General features: G+C 37.8%; 1 protein-coding gene across 7 annotated transcripts in view; it reads left to right on the forward strand.

Annotated features, from left to right (window-relative positions):
- The window catches only part of LOC131432644 (uncharacterized), a 638,754-nt gene extending 623,237 nt beyond the window's left edge, over positions 1–15,517 (forward strand). For all 7 annotated transcript variants that reach the window (XM_058599051.1, XM_058599052.1, XM_058599053.1 and 4 more), the window contains 5 exons: positions 5,664–5,890; positions 5,951–6,254; positions 6,329–6,544; positions 6,596–6,912; positions 6,974–15,517. In XM_058599051.1, coding sequence (XP_058455034.1) covers positions 5,664–5,890; positions 5,951–6,254; positions 6,329–6,544; positions 6,596–6,912; positions 6,974–7,264 — 1,355 coding nt within the window. In that variant the 3' untranslated portion in view covers positions 7,265–15,517. The remainder of the gene's footprint in view (positions 1–5,663; positions 5,891–5,950; positions 6,255–6,328; positions 6,545–6,595; positions 6,913–6,973) is intronic.
- Positions 15,518–16,419: the final 902 nt, after the last annotated feature.

Consider the following 16,419-nt stretch of genomic DNA (forward strand, 5'->3'; position numbering starts at 1 on the left):
AGAACAATTTTTTTTACGTGTAATGTACTCAAAGGAGTTACAAATTGGTCATTACAGAAACAGACTTCATACTCTACCTAGAATACTAAAACCACTTTTGAGAAACAAGAAGTATCTGTGATTTTCAAGAAGTATTGTTTCACGCCTAGTTCGATAACTTTAATATTAAACAATCAAGCCACATTCAACTTTCTACATCTCTCGAGAACACCAAACATCCTGATTTGCTGATTATCTGTGTTCGTGAGATGCTCGTGTCACGGAAAAACAGATCAATTAGACCTTTGACCTCTCTCGCTCCTTGTGAGATACATTGGCTACATCTTTCCCTTGGAATTACTTCCTGAATCTCCTCTGAGACGAGAGCAGAGCTAATAAAAGTCATTTTCATTGACTAAAAATAGAGGAAAATGACAAGAAATTACTGTCACTCTTAGCTTCGCTTGCAAACTATGAGAACGAAATCGATGTCCAGTCAATGACATAAGCGGATCAGTAGTTTCAAAATTGTGTTTTTGCTTTCGTTTGCTCTTTCAGTCATTTGCAGTTTTCAGTGAAAATCCCATAGTATGCAGTGTCGATATTCAATCGAAGCTGTGAGAATTGAAAATGACAGAAAAGGTTACACAATTACTTTTACCTGTTGGTGCTCGATTTTTTTGTAGTTTTGGTTTGCAAAGAGATTCTGGGATGTAATTACTTCGATTTGCCAAATTTTAGTCACTTTTTACTGCCAAGCGTCACAGATTTTCAATAAATCGATGAAAGAATGAGAATTGAAATTCTGCTGATGCTCCCTGAAGACGTTAGTTTGGTTTCGTCTTGTCATAGAGGAAAAAGACACGTTGTCAATTGTACTCTCTCTTTTTCCCAATGAGAAACGAAAATCTCTTCGTTTGTTCTGGTGTCGGTCATTTACGAATGATACTGTAAAACATTGAAAATGAGACTGTTGGAATGGTTTCTTTCATTGAGAATGTGTGACAATTTTATGCTCTGGACGAGAGTATTATCTGTACTGGTCAAGAAGTTTCGATTCTCGTAAAATTCGATCAGTTCCACCTAAAATCCTTCTGCTAGGGACACTGCATCGTTTCAAATTCTAGTAGTGAAAAAGGAAAATGCTTGCACAATTCACACAATCGATCAACTAACTGCATATTCGGAAGTGTAGAGGAAGCGTACCAATATTATTCGTATTCACGACATCCAGTTATGTCTCTGACATTACCCACCAGCTTTTTTTCCCGATTTTAATCAATAAATCTTCCATATGGTTGAAAAATAAACAAATCAATTCAGTCTGTTTAGAATTGCAATTTTAAAAAATCGAAGTCGTGGTATATAACACTTCTGTTTTACTGCAAACTGCACGAAAAAAAAACTATTTCAGTTTCTGTTTACGTCACTAACAGATTTGATTAGCAACGAACACGTTCCTATATGGATTTTCTCTTGCAGAAATTATTACTAAAAAAAGATTTACGTACACTAGATTAGTAATGCCGCAAAACAGGAACCTTCAATTTAACAGCTTTTTTAACAGAAAATATTTAGTTTTGTTTATTTAGGGAATTAAAATCTACGATCATAAAATGTAAGCAATTTTCCATTAAACATTGTAGAAAATTTATCCGAACTGATATTTCATCCAAAAAGTCAGGCTTAACATTCGTTTGAGAATAAACTATTACTTGAAAATTATTTTAAACTCAATCGTTAAAGCCACTTTGAGAAACTGGTGGCACTGCATATATAAATAGATAAATTGACATTCTTCTTAACCCATTATTTAAGGAGAAATCACTTATTGTCGAGCTCTTCCATTAGCTCCAAAATTAGGTAGTTATCTACTCAAACTTTGACTTGATCGTAAAAAATGGATAGCGTGCTTTGTTATGGCATAACACTTTAGGTAAACTTACATTTACCTAAATTTTGAGGTCATCACTCGTTATCTAAAATTAGGGCGATGCACTTAAGTTGATTTTAAATAGGTTTTGAAAGAAAAGTAGGTAGCGGCTGGTAAGAGTGTAGATCAATGACATACACTAAAAATAAAAACTACCTATTATTTGACTTCTTGCTACTTAATTTTGAGTATTTCCTTTCATTCGCTCCTTCAATTGTTGTCAAAATACAAAGAGCAAAACCACCCAACAGCGAGAGTTTCGTTCAATAAGCTGAAATTAAGTAAACCGTATCAACATGAAATTGAGTCAATATGACTCAACTATAGAGTAAATATAACTCATCTTTGAGTATTTTTTTGCACGTGTCTTACGAAAACTACCTAGAGCCACTTTACCTAAAATTATGTTATTGAACGAAACCCCCAAATTTGGTGGAATGTACTTAAAATTAGGTTGATTTGCGGTTCCGTGTACGTACCAAATAAAATGTACGTGATACACAAATTACCAACACAAGTAAACATGGTTCACACTTGATCCGTAAAATAATCGTATGAAAAACCCGTGACTTCGAAAATTCGTAGGATTAAGTTCTATCCATTCCAGAACGAATATTTGAATTTTGATGATATCTGTTAGAAAAAATAAAACTGTTTTCCTTTGTTTTGCGGTTTTTTTCTATGCGAATTTTGAAAAATATTAAGTTTTGCCTTTCTCATATAGAAAGGTTATGCAATCACTTGAAAAACCGACTAGTGAAAATTGGCACCAAAATGGTTCTCACTCACTTTTCTCAGCGATGGTTTGACCGATTTCCACAAACTTAGATTCAAATGAAAGGTCTCCCGGTCCCATACGGAATTCCTGAATTTCATCCGGATCCGACTTCCGGTTCCGAAATTATAGGGTAAAGCGTGTTCAATATTGTACACCGTCACTTAAACCGGCGAAGCAAAAAACGTGAAAATTTTTCTAAACTGGTCTCAAAACTACACAAATCGATAGTCATTACCATTAGGCAACTAAACAAACCGATTCCGGCTATCCTGGTTCCCGGTATCCGGTTCCGGAAGTTCCGGAAATAGTGGTCATATATACCAAAATGGATCTCACTCACTTTTCTCAGCGATGGTTTGACCGATTTCCACAAACTAGGATTCAAATGAAAGGTCTTCCGGTCCCATACGGAATTCCTGAATTTCATCCGGATCCGACTTCCGGTTCCGGAATTATAGGGTAAAGCGTGTTCAATATTGTACACCGTCACTTAAACCGGCGAAGCAAAAAACGTGAAAATTTTTCTAAACTGGTCTCAAAACTACACAAATCGATAGTCATTACCATTAGGCAACTAAACAAACCGATTCCGGCTATCCTGGTTCCCGGTATCCGGTTCCGGAAGTTCCGGAAATAGTGGTCATATATACCAAAATGGATCTCACTCACTTTTCTCAGCGATGGTTTGACCGATTTCCACAAACTAGGATTCAAATGAAAGGTCTTCCGGTCCCATACGGAATTCCTGAATTTCATCCGGATCCGACTTCCGGTTCCGAAATTATAGGGTAAAGTGTGTTCAATATTGTACACCGTCACTTAAACCGGCGAAGCAAAAAACGTGAAAATTTTTCTAAACTGGTCTTAAAACTACACAAATCGATAGTCATTACCATTAGGCAACTAAACAAACCGATTCCGGCTATCCTGGTTCCCGGTATCCGGTTCCGGAAGTTCCGGAAATAGTGGTCATATATACCAAAATGGTTCTCACTCACTTTTCTCAGCGATGGTTTGACCGATTTCCACAAACTTAGAGTCAAATGAAAGGTCTTCCGGTCCCATACGGAATTCCTGAATTTCATCCGGATCCGACTTCCGGTTCCGGAATTATAGGGTAAAGCGTGTTCAATATTGTACACCGTCACTTAAACCGGCGAAGCAAAAAACGTGAAAATTTTTCTAAACTGGTCTCAAAACTACACAAATCGATAGTCATTACCATTAGGCAACTAAACAAACCGATTCCGGCTATCCTGGTTCCCGGTATCCGGTTCCGGAAGTTCCGGAAATAGTGGTCATATATACCAAAATGGATCTCACTCACTTTTCTCAGCGATGGTTTGATCGATTTCCACAAACTTAGATTCAAATGAAAGGTCTCCCGGTCTCATACGGAATTCCTGAATTTCATCCGGATCCGACTTCCGGTTCCGAAATTATAGGGTAAAGCGTGTTCAATATTGTACACCGTCACTTAAACCGGCGAAGCAAAAAACGTGAAAATTTTTCTAAACTGGTCTCAAAACTACACAAATCGATAGTCATTATCAGTAGGCAACTAAACAAACCGATTCCGGCTATCCTGGTTCCCGGTATCCGGTTCCGGAAGTTCCGGAAATAGTGGTCATATATACCAAAATGGATCTCACTCACTTTTCTCAGCGATGGTTTGACCGATTTCCACAAACTAGGATTCAAATGAAAGGTCTTCCGGTCCCATACGGAATTCCTGAATTTCATCCGGATCCGACTTCCGGTTCCGAAATTATAGGGTAAAGTGTGTTCAATATTGTACACCGTCACTTAAACCAGCGAAGCAAAAAACGTGAAAATTTTTCTAAACTGGTCTTAAAACTACACAAATCGATAGTCATTACCATTAGGCAACTAAACAAACCGATTCCGGCTATCCTGGTTCCCGGTATCCGGTTCCGGAAGTACCGGAAATAGTGGTCATATATACCAAAATTTTTCTCACTCACTTTTCTCAGCGATGGTTAGACCGATTTCCACAAACTAATACGCAAATGAAAGGTCTTCTGGTCCCATACGGAATTCCTGAATTTCATCCGGATCCGACTTCCGAATCCGGAGTTATAGAGTGCGTACTAGAAGAGTTTGTGTGTCATGTTAGTTGGTTGCCGTACGAAGCGACTTTGACTATACCGGTTCTCGGGTTCCGGTGCCGGAAGTGCATATAATAGTGAACCCATTTCGTTCTCTTAAGGATGGCTTACGCAATCAAAGCACTGTTTTATTCTGTATGTTATGCATAAACAATCACTTGGTTTCTTTCAAAAATCGAAGAGAAAATTTTTGAATAGAATACCACAATATTATATGTACATGAGAAAGGCATCATTACACCACTAGGTGGATTAAGACAGGTTTTTATTGGGAATTCACAAAGTTATGCGAATATATCTTAAGCGCATTTTAGAAGCTTTGCGGTTTTCATTCGAAGCTTCAATGCTATGCGGTATGATGTTCTGGAACTGGGAGAAAATATTCGAAATTTTTTTTTCGGATCGGATCACCTACCCGAAAAAATATTTTTCTTTAGCTTTTTATGAGAATTTTAAAAATTTGCTCTTTTAGGCGAATATTCGAAGTTATGTGTTTTTTATGGGATAAAAACAAATAGTGCCACGTATAACAATGTAATGGATAATTGATTAGACTAGAATGGTTACTGAAATTCTAATTTCATTGTTTTAAAAGAACATTCAAAAATCTTTTATTGGATAATCGCGTGAGAATCTGCGAATTTCGTTGAGCTTGGAAAAAGATTATACATTCTTTTGAAGCCCTGTAATACAAGGGACTTGCTCAAGGTATGAACGATAATGTTATAATTTTTTCGTCAAAACGTAAACCCTCCCCTGTCCTCCAATAGATGTTCCCCGCCTTCGTTCCTGCAGTGTACTTGGTTCTGAAGAATCGTTTTCCTTAATTTTCCCCCCAAAACAGGACACATGAGGCCTTCTTCACCGTTACTAGATTCGGTTAGAGATCAGTTCGAGGACTATGATCAATTAGCGAAGGATTTTACACGCGTATTTTTAAACTCAGAACCGTCGTGTCTTCAGAACGCACAGCTATTCGACGTGGTGTTCCTGGTCGGCCAGCAGTCGAAGCAACGCGCCCGTTTTATCGGCGTCCGTGCCATTCTTGGCGTACGGAGTCGTGTCTTTCAGGTATGGTTCCATCCGACGGCCTCAGAACCACTAGGTTCTAATGAACAATCTCTCCAACAGGAAATGCTATACGGCATCCAAACCGGTTTCGGATCACCTCAAGTTCCAGTAGCTGAACTCCTAGCCCGTCCGGCTCCCACACTCCTTTCGCCGCAGAACCAACGACCGAAGAGTAGCAACTTCCTCCAAGTGCCGGACATCGAATCGCCACGACCGAAAAGTGTTCCCTCGTCTCCGATGGTGAAGCGAGCTTTCTCCCGTCTCGGCACGATCACCGCCGGGTGGGGCCGTTCGATTCGGAAACAGCAATCCCAGCTCAACGTGGAAGACAAGAAGAAGTGGGCCTCCTCACAGGATTGTTCCGGTTAGTTCCTGGGGTGCAATGGTTTCTATTTGGGGTTAATTTACTAATTTTCTCCTTTTTTGTATCGCACGCAGACAAGGATGGCAAAGAAAGTAATTCTAAAAGCAAAGCCAATGCTAGCCAACTAGCCGTTCCAAGACTGTCCGTGTGCGCCGATGCACAGAAGGTGGATCGGGCCAAACTAGCGCAGACGGAGTTCACAATCATTGAGTTTGATCCGGAGACGTTCCGAGTGTTGCTGGACTATTTGCACACCGGAAGTTGCCCGTTGACGTGCATATCTATTCCAGGTAAACTGGCAAGCCAATTGTCTTCCGAATTTAATCCACTTTGTTCTCTAGGACTAATCTGCGCTGCCGAACACTACGACCTTCCCGAGCTGTTGCAAGCCTGTTTCCATCATGCCAAGCAGTTCCTAAGAATAGACGTCGTCTGTCCGATGTTGACCTCGCTGGAGAACTACTACTGGCGGTACACATCGGCTTCCGAGCTGGTCAATATGATTTTGGCGTTCGTCGAAACACGCGCTTACGCACTGTTCCAAACGTCGGATTTCCTGACGCTCAGCGAAAGTATGGTTCAAATGATCATGTGCCGTAACCTGGAGATTCCCGAGGTTCGCAAGTTTGAAGCTATGCTAGCGTGGGCTAAACAGAAGGTATTTATTCAAGCGCACGGTTTATATGCGACGTAATTGTAATACCCAAATTCTTCCCCAGGTGAAATCGAAAGCATCGGCCAAAATGGACGCCAAGGTGGAGTTCCGCTGTATCATGGAACGGTTGGCTCGCGATTTGAAGCTGCACCGTATTTCACCGCAAGAACTGATCAAAATCGTGCTCCCGTCGAAGGCCATCAAGAACGAACGGATTCTGGAAACACTGATGTACCAGGCCAACAGTGGAATGTACCGCATTCAGGACAGCTACCTGGAAGCGTGCCAACAGCGTCTGCAGAAGCAGGACTCCCGCTACAGCGAGTTCAGCGAAAGCTTCGACTGCGGTTTGTAGGATGGTAAATATTTAGCTCCGGTGAAGCAACTGGTCCGCCCTGCCCACGTGGTTTGTCACCACCCGATGTGCCACACTTCAACCCGAGTTTCGAGTCTCGTTCGCTGCCAGATACCTAACTTAAGGAAGAGCATCATCGCCTTCGGTACGGTGCGCACATGCTCCCAGTACGGTTCGGAAGAACTTAGTTGTTATGTGTTGACGATGTATTTAGGAGATTCTATAGAAAATTGTTGTTCTTTTTCGTTGTATGTATGCAGAGTTAGAAGACAAATTGGTTGATTTTAGAACGTCGATACTTAATCGTTGCTAGAGTGTGGCCGGCGGCCATTTTATTTACGAGAAACGGTAGACATGCCAGTGATAACTGTTGCGTTGTTTTCTTCATGCTATGTTTGTGAGTTTAGGTAAGCCCTCAACCGAGACCGATTTTATCCGATGAACTAAGAAAAAAACTTCTACATGTGGCTGTTGACTATATATTAGTAGTGAATCATTATTATTATAATTATTAGAGATACTCTAGGAGACGTCACATCGCATAGGCAGCATCTGATAAATCGTGCAAAATCCTGTCTTTTGACAGATACGTTATGTGCTAAATGTTACTGCTTCGCTTTTGGGATTGCAGATATTTCCCAGTCAGCCACTTCGATCCAGCTTAACATGGTAATCACACGAATATCTGGGATGTCATGAGCATAGCGGTAACCGAACCCTAAGAAAAGGTTTTAAATTACATAAGGTTTCTTTCCATGGCACTGTGCAATCGGAAATGTTTCAAGACTATAGACTTGTCGTTGCGATGAAAACAGGACACATACTTATTTGCAGAAATGAGAATTTTATTCGTGCGGAATTCAAGTGAATTCTCTTTTTTATTTTGAAATGGATTTCTCGGTAAGTCGTCTTTGTCGGTGATGGTATGCGGAATCCATTAGCTGCTTTCAGGTCTCTCGACTGACCCGAATAGCTCGTTGCTTCCTTCTACTCTCAATTTCTCAACGAAGAAAATAGGTAATTTCCCTAGAAACCGATCATTAAAATCCCATCAGAGACAGCGATTGTTGCACGACCTGAGCTTATCGACATAAATGATCAAAGTTAGCTGCTTCCGGTACCGGTCCAAATAACTCTCATTATCGTACCTCTGCCTTACTGCGCATAATTTCTTTATCAAGCTTTTGACGAATGTTTACTCCAGTTGGGGAATGGACTGTGGTATCCTGAGTTATGTCATAGCCACAATCAGTTTGAGTATGATTGGGTTAGCGTGTTAGCCACGTACGGATGCGTACGAGAGAACAGGGATGCCAGATTCACAGATTAATCTGTGTTTTACAGATTTTCAACTTTCTGCACAGATTTTAACGATCAAACTTTATGGATTTAGCCGATGTTAAGTAAGCCATGTTGCATCAATTTGAAGGTTATAACATCAAATTACCTATTGCGGAAGGATTTTTCAACGATATTACAACATTTGGTAGAAATTTTGACAAAAAATAATTTATTCAAATATGGCAGTCAGTTGATACCGACGAATCATTTTTCGAATGATATTACATCTCAAAAACGACGTGTTTTGTGTATGTAATGAAGTGGGCCAATAATTACGAGCTATTTGAAGTAAGGACTATGAAAATAAAAGCAAAACAATCTTGTTTAACTGACAATTAAGCCATGTCCAAAATATCTTCCATATTTTAAGAAAAAATCGGTTTTCGCCAGGGGACTTTTGATATTGTGCAATGTAGCTGATTGTCAACAACAATGCTACAGAGCTCGATATTCGGTTCAAGGAAGAGTTATCGATTTTGGAAGGAGAAAGGTTCTCTGAAGTCTTTATGAGCGCCAACGGTGTAGTGAAAGGTGATGAGTCTTTCTTCTATCTTAATCCTGCTATCGATAAAGTGATTTCTAGACGTGGAGAATAAAAAAAAATGTATACCACAGACTAACAGACATGACAGTATGAGTAAGTTCTTATAAAAATAATTTTTCGTGATGCACTAGTTCCACCTATATTGTACTGCGCGAACTATTTACAATCGGTACACCCCTTGTGTTACGTAAACGTTTTTTTTACTAGTTGGTTTCCCCTCGTTTGTCAACACCGATCAGCTGCTTGCAGGGATGCCTGATTTCATCAAAATACTTGATAATGAATCTTCACAATAAATTATTGGATTACGGTTATAATATATTTAACTTTTTTAGCGATGTTGGAAGGTAACCATTTATTTTTCTTAACGTTGTTCATCCAGACTATTTTTGATTGTGTTGGTAATTTTCACCCGAAATTAAGTGGCGGCAGATATTGTAACAAAACGGGTTCGATTTTGTATTGCGTTGGAGGATGAGAAGAAGACATAATTCTGAATATAGTTTTGGCAATATGTATTAAATCTGTATCATGCATGAAATTCTCATGGAGATATACAAATCAATACATTACAGGTAATTCTGTATGAATGGCAACTCGGTTGGTAAATGAAAGAAATAAACACAGTTTAGATGACAGACAGGATGTTTTTGATAGGGTAACGTGGCGCCATCATGACATATGCGAGTACTGTCCCAATTAAAGGAGTCTTCGAAATGACCGTTTATATGGCTAAAGAATCTAATTTGAGTGTCCTGTCTGTTAGTCTGTGTGTATACTATCTTGATTAAAACATTCCCGGAATTCATTCAGAAAATTCAATATACAAGATTATACATCAAAATCGATATTGTCCCCTTCAAAGTACTCCCTATCGATTGCAACACATTTATGCCAGCGCTTGATCCAATCCTCGAAACATTTTTTATATTCAATTTTCAGTATGACCATCAGAGCCATCTGCGATTTTTCCATAATCTCATCTCGGGTGCTTCAGCGCGTTCCACGGAGCGGTTTCTTGAGTCGACCGAATAGGGAAAAATCGCAGGGAGCCAAATTAGGTGAATTCGGCGGTTGTTAAGCGGCATTTGTTTCGTTTTTAGCCAAATGTTCCAGGGTAACGATGTCATTGTGTGACGGTGAGTTAACGTGCTGTTTGCTTCAACAGTTGTTTGCCCACAAATCTGGTCTTTTTTGACAAATTGCTTCATGCAAGCGTCTCATAACGCCCAAATAATACTACGGTCTGGTCTTATGAAAGAAATTCATGATGTACAACACCCTTGTAATCGATCAAAACTGTGAGCATTGCCTTCTTTTTCGACTGAAAACTCTCTCATCATCATTTACAGACTCACGGTGAATCGTTCGTGCCTCTGATAAACGACTGTTTTCTTCAGAGTATCGTTGCCGAAACACTGAGAGCGCCATACTGTTGTGATTCCCGGAACTTTTTGATCAAGGTAGTCAGTTCTAGTCAGTCAGTAGTATTATGTCACAATATGTTTTATATCGTAGAAAAGACGTGTATTAGTAATCTCTGTTTAAAATTGGACCATATTGTAATTAAATAAAACACTAAGTCCACAATATTATGCAAATGCTTCCTAAAGTGGGCCAAAATATCTGTTTTACCCTATAAGGGGAGAAGCTAAATAACACGCACTTCATCGAACTACACACAAATACAACAATTACATTATTATACTTGACAATCAGGTCTAGTGCACATATTGTGCTTGCAAAAAAAGTTGCTCCAGCGAAGTGTCTCAATTTTTTACTGACTTCCATGCGATATGTTAATCATTCAAAATTGGAAGAAACTTCACTACCTTGTAACATTCAGTCTCAAATCAATTGATTCCTAAACATGCATTATCGACTTAAAACGTATCTATAAAGGGATAACCTGTTACTATGAGCTCCGATGGTGGAAGTAAGAAAATTTATTAATTTGTGTTGAACCACGTGGGTCCAAATCAAGCCAACAAAATATGCATGATGTACCATGGTTTTATCAGTTGATTAATAGAAGATGACAGCTTAATTCATGATGTAGAATTAACACTGGTGGCGAGATAGGGCGGTTTTTTGACCGTATATGCAATTTTCTCACAAAATTAAGCATCGCGCTGGGGTCCACACAAGTAAACATCAGAACAAAACATGGCCCGTTATTGCCCAAATTTTAAGCACTTAATTGAAACGAAATTTAAAACATAAAATAAATATTTCAGTTAAAGTTTATCATAGATTTATTGTTTTCGCCATTATTTTGGTGATAGAACGGATAGCACAGACTAACAAACATGACAGTATGAGTAAATTCTTAAAAAATTTATTTTTCGTGATGTACTAGTTCCACCTATATTGTACTGCGCGAACTATTTACTATCTGTACACCCCTTGTGTTATGTAAAAGTTATTTTACTAGTTGGTTTTCCCTCGTTTGTCAACACCGATCAGTTGCTTGCAGGGATGCCTGATTTCATCAAAATATTTGAAAATGAATTGTCACAATAAATTATTGGATTACGTTGATAATATATTTAACTTTTTCGCGATGTTGGAAGGTAACCATTTATTTGACTCAACGTTGTTCATCTAAACTATTTTTTATTGTGTTGGTAGTTTTCACCCGAAATTAAGTGGCGGAAGACCAGAAGTAATTATTGTAACAAAACGGTTTCGATTTTGTATTGCGTTGGAGGATGAGAAGTAGGCACAATTATGTATATAGTTTTGGCAATATGTATTAAATCTGTATCCTGCATGAAAATCGCATGGACATATACAGATCAATACATTACAGGTAATTCTGTATGAATGGCAACTCTGTTGGTAAATGAAAAAAATAAACACAGTCTAGATGACAGACAGGATGTTTTTGATAGGGTAACGTGGCGACATCATAGCATATGCGTGTACTGTCCCAACTAAAGGAGTATTCGAAATGACCGTTAAAATGATTGAAGATTCCAATTTGAGTGTCCTGTCTGTTAGTCTGTGCGGATAGGCTCTAAAATGTAAAAAAAGGCGGATGGATAATATCACAAACATAACTGGAGGACGTGACTACGAATCAAATTTACATGATACTTTAACATTTCCGAGAATCGATCATTGCTCCTATTAGTTATTTGTTTGTGTGAATATTACAACTTCGCATCCAGAATTGGATGCTAAGCGGTGAAAACCAAGTGAAGTGAATGTAGGTCCTTATTACGGAAGTCACTTCAGAGACAAAAGATATTACTGGGATAAACTTGATGTCATTATGAACATCATTCCACCAACATTTTGCTTAAAAAATGATTTTCCCCACTAAAATGATCACTTCACTTTTAGTGATACTGGTAATAGGTAAAATCAAGTGAAGTGATATGTGAGTGAAATAAAAGTGGAAGTGGAAGTGAGAATTAATAAGGGAGTCATTAAATTTTACAAAAACCTTCATTTTTTATTTTTGTACAGCGTAACATTTCGGCTTACTGTTCTTCAGCCATCGTCGCACGCGTTATGCTGTACAAAAATCAAAAATGGAGGTTTTTTAATTCTCACCGGAATCAATCAATAAATCAGTAAAATTTAACAAAGTTGCGGTGATTATATATGATATATGAAAGTTTGACTTATTGACTATCATATTATACCACGCAGAACAAATAATAGCTAAGTAAGATGTATTCACGTGAAAATGTTGTGGCATTCTTTTTGAGGATTGAATTCAGTTCCTGAACTATGTTCCACAATTCAAATTACGAATTTAGTTCCAGCATGCAGGTTCTGAGTTTTGAAACTGAATTTAAGATTTAAATTCTAGTTCAGTAATCAATTCCAGAATTCTGTTTCGGAGTTCAAATCTAACATTTAGTTCCAGAATCTCGATCTAAAATTCATATCCTGAATTTAGTTTCAAAAATCTAAAATTGATGTCAGAATTCTGAATCAAAGTTCCGAATATAAATTGAGCATCTAAATTCAGTTTCAAAATCTAGTCGCGAAACCAGTCCCAAAAATTAGGCTTCAGTTTCATAGTCATAGTTTTAATTTCTCTCCCTTTAATCAGGAACTGAATTCTGAAACTGACTTTAAAATTTTCAGAGCCCCACTTGAATGACTCCTGCGCACGGGTCTGCGAATAACCATCGTGTTTATAATATCACCAAACATATCGCCATATTCGGATTCAATTTTACTGATGAGAACATGGACAATACTTTCCGGTAATTTGGCTTGTACTGACATCTCGGAACTTACTCGGAAAAAAACATCGTTCACAGTCTTGATACTACGATTTTCCCGGCATTTTGCCTGTGATAGTCTTCCAGGTTACAACTTCGTCCTCTCCTAGATCTTTCTCTTCATAGGGGATTGATTATTTTCTTTAAAACAACCAGTTTATCTGCAGGTTTCAATGGTTTCGTCCTTGCTAGCAACTGACAGATTTGAGTTAAGGCAGACCCTGTCAGCTTGAAGCGATCTCAATCTTCAGTTCAGCAACGCCATCGCACGGCGTCTCATTCAACATGTCATGTCAATTGTATGGGTGCGCAGTGCTGCTATTTTGGCGCGTACGAATTTGACATTTCTCTCACCTACTTCTATGTACGTGATTCGATGCGGACTCGCCTGAAGGCGCCATGGTCACAAAAAAGGATGTTGCCAAAGATTTGTTCGGGAAATGTGAGAGCTGGATATCATGTTAATATGATGTCTTTGGTTAAGGTCTATCCGCTTTAGGCCGACCTGAGCTCGCCGGCAACAACATTTTTTCTGCTTCGTCTATGTTGCCAAAATTCGGATAAAATGTCATCACATTACTTGCATAAACAATCCAACTATTTCAAATATTTGGTTGGACAGCATTGTTAACTATCAATTTCGTCGCAATGGCACAGTCTGTACAAAATGAAACCTCAGAAAGCGAAAAATAGTCTAGTAATAAAATAAATGCCATTTAAACTACCAAGTGCGAAAGGTTCGATCTTTGGTCCTCCTCCAGCGGTACAGATTCAGATCAACAAGCAACAAGAACAATGCAAATCACGAAGGAACTGAATATTTTATACGTACATTTATCGATGAGCACACAATTCCCGACGGTTGATGTTGTAGTTGAAGAAGCATACAAAAATGCAACAGAAACAAGCCTGTATAACATTGTTAGGTAAAAAGTTCAAGAACAAAAAAGAAACAGAACACGACGAGACAGTACCCCACACATCTTGTTTCGGTAATTTGTGGCTGTGCAACAAACAAATCTTTATTAAAACGTTACTTTTGACCACTACCCAACGAAAAATATTATTGAATGAGAATTTTAACCTAAAATTCAAAAAAAGAAATTTAATGAAATTGCCCGACTCGTATATGTACACTGTGTATAATGGAATGAACTATTAGAAGATTACCTGTTTTTGAGTGCTTGCTTCGAGGTTTCGTGTAATATATTAATTTTTTAATATAAGTTTACAAAAGACTTTTGCAAAAATATACAGAAAGGTAAGTTAGATTCCAAAACAAGATGAGGCAAGAGGTTTCATTATTTTGTTTCTCCATTAATTTTTTTAAAGCAGTTTAGTTTTTAGCCACAAAGGGGATACCGAATTATGGGAAGATTTAAAATTCGGATGATTAATGGTAATTTTGTTTTTCTGTGTTGAGGAGCTCAATAATAAAAACATTTCCACGGATTGGAAAAGTTTGTAGGTTCGATTTGAACATCCATAAGAAGTTTGATTTGAAAGCACTATTTTTCTCGTTGGGTAGTGTTAAAAAGACCAACTTTGTTCATCAAAATTTTGGCTTAAGTTCTCTAATCTACATTAGTTCAGCGATTTTGTACTTGAAACAACGAGTTTAATATATGTTATTGATTCAAAAATTGAAACTCGATTCGATAAGCTCTAACAATCAAAAGCATTGAAGGAACATAGTTCGAAACATTCACCAAAACACCGACAGCTTTAAAATCTTATTTGCTTTAATGAAGACACATGTTCCAAACCAATTATACGCTTCCAATAATTAAAAAAAAACTGTAGAATAGAGGTGGGGCGTTCTTTTTCGGTCGGGTGATTTGAACGGCTTTTTCTCCTAATAAGATGAATCTTGAAACGTGCAAAATAGAAAACGGAAACATACATAATACACACCCATATGTCGCAATCAACAATAAAACGAGCAGATACCATACTGTCGATGTGAATAGTGTACATACGAGCCGACGAGAAAAAAAGAAACAACAGAAAGAGAAGATACAAGTATATATGATAATTATTAGATGTTTATATATTGGGAGATTACGTGGATCGATATATACATAACATATACATATTGAAAAAAAAACATTGATGGATGGAGCACTTTTATCGTACTTATTTAAATATGAAATTTGAAAGAAACTCATATCTCAGTAAATACTAATATGCTCGAAATTTTAAACATAATGGGAACGTCAAATAAGTCAAAATTTTGAATTAAATAATAAATTGATTTTCCCTATTACCAGCATCACGCATAATGAAGTGATCGCTGTAGTGGAAAAAACTCATTTTTTCAACGAAATGTTGGCTGGTTGGTTCATAATGACTTTTGTCTTTGAAGCGACTTCCCTGCTAAGGACCTACACGGAAAATAAAAACTACCTTTTATTTGAATTGTTGTCAAAATACAAAGAGAAAAACCACCCAGCAGCGAGAGTTTCGTTCAATAAGCCAAAATTAAGTAAACCGAACTAACTTGAAATTGAGTCAATACGACTCAACTGTAGAGTAAATATAACTTACCATTGAGTAGATATAACTAATCTTTAAGTATTTTTTTTCCACGTGCATTACGGAAACTACCTAGAGCCACTTTACCAAAAAATAGGTTATTGAACGGAACCCCCAAATTGGGTACTTCTGCTTGAGAGCACGGTTATTTTTTATTGTTCGATAGTAATTCGAGACACTGAGAACAAATCTTGTAAAAGAATTCTGTTTCCAGATCTTTAGTAAAAATTACTAAAAACCCAATAAACAATAAACCCAAAGTACTTTCTATCCATCAAAAGCGGCCCTTACACGAAAATTATTATTGTCATTTTTAATGACAACTGAAGTAATGGCATTCCAAATTCGTATGGAGAATTCATCAATACTTACCCTTACACGTTCATCTTAAATGACAATACTTTTTAGTAATAACACTTTTAATGATCGTGTAAGGGCCGCTGAACTTTGAGTTGGGCCGTAGTTTTAAAATAACTATCAAAATGTCAAAT

Source organism: Malaya genurostris, chromosome 2 (genome assembly GCF_030247185.1).
Source record: "Malaya genurostris strain Urasoe2022 chromosome 2, Malgen_1.1, whole genome shotgun sequence".
Classification (NCBI taxonomy): Eukaryota; Metazoa; Arthropoda; class Insecta; order Diptera; family Culicidae; genus Malaya; species Malaya genurostris.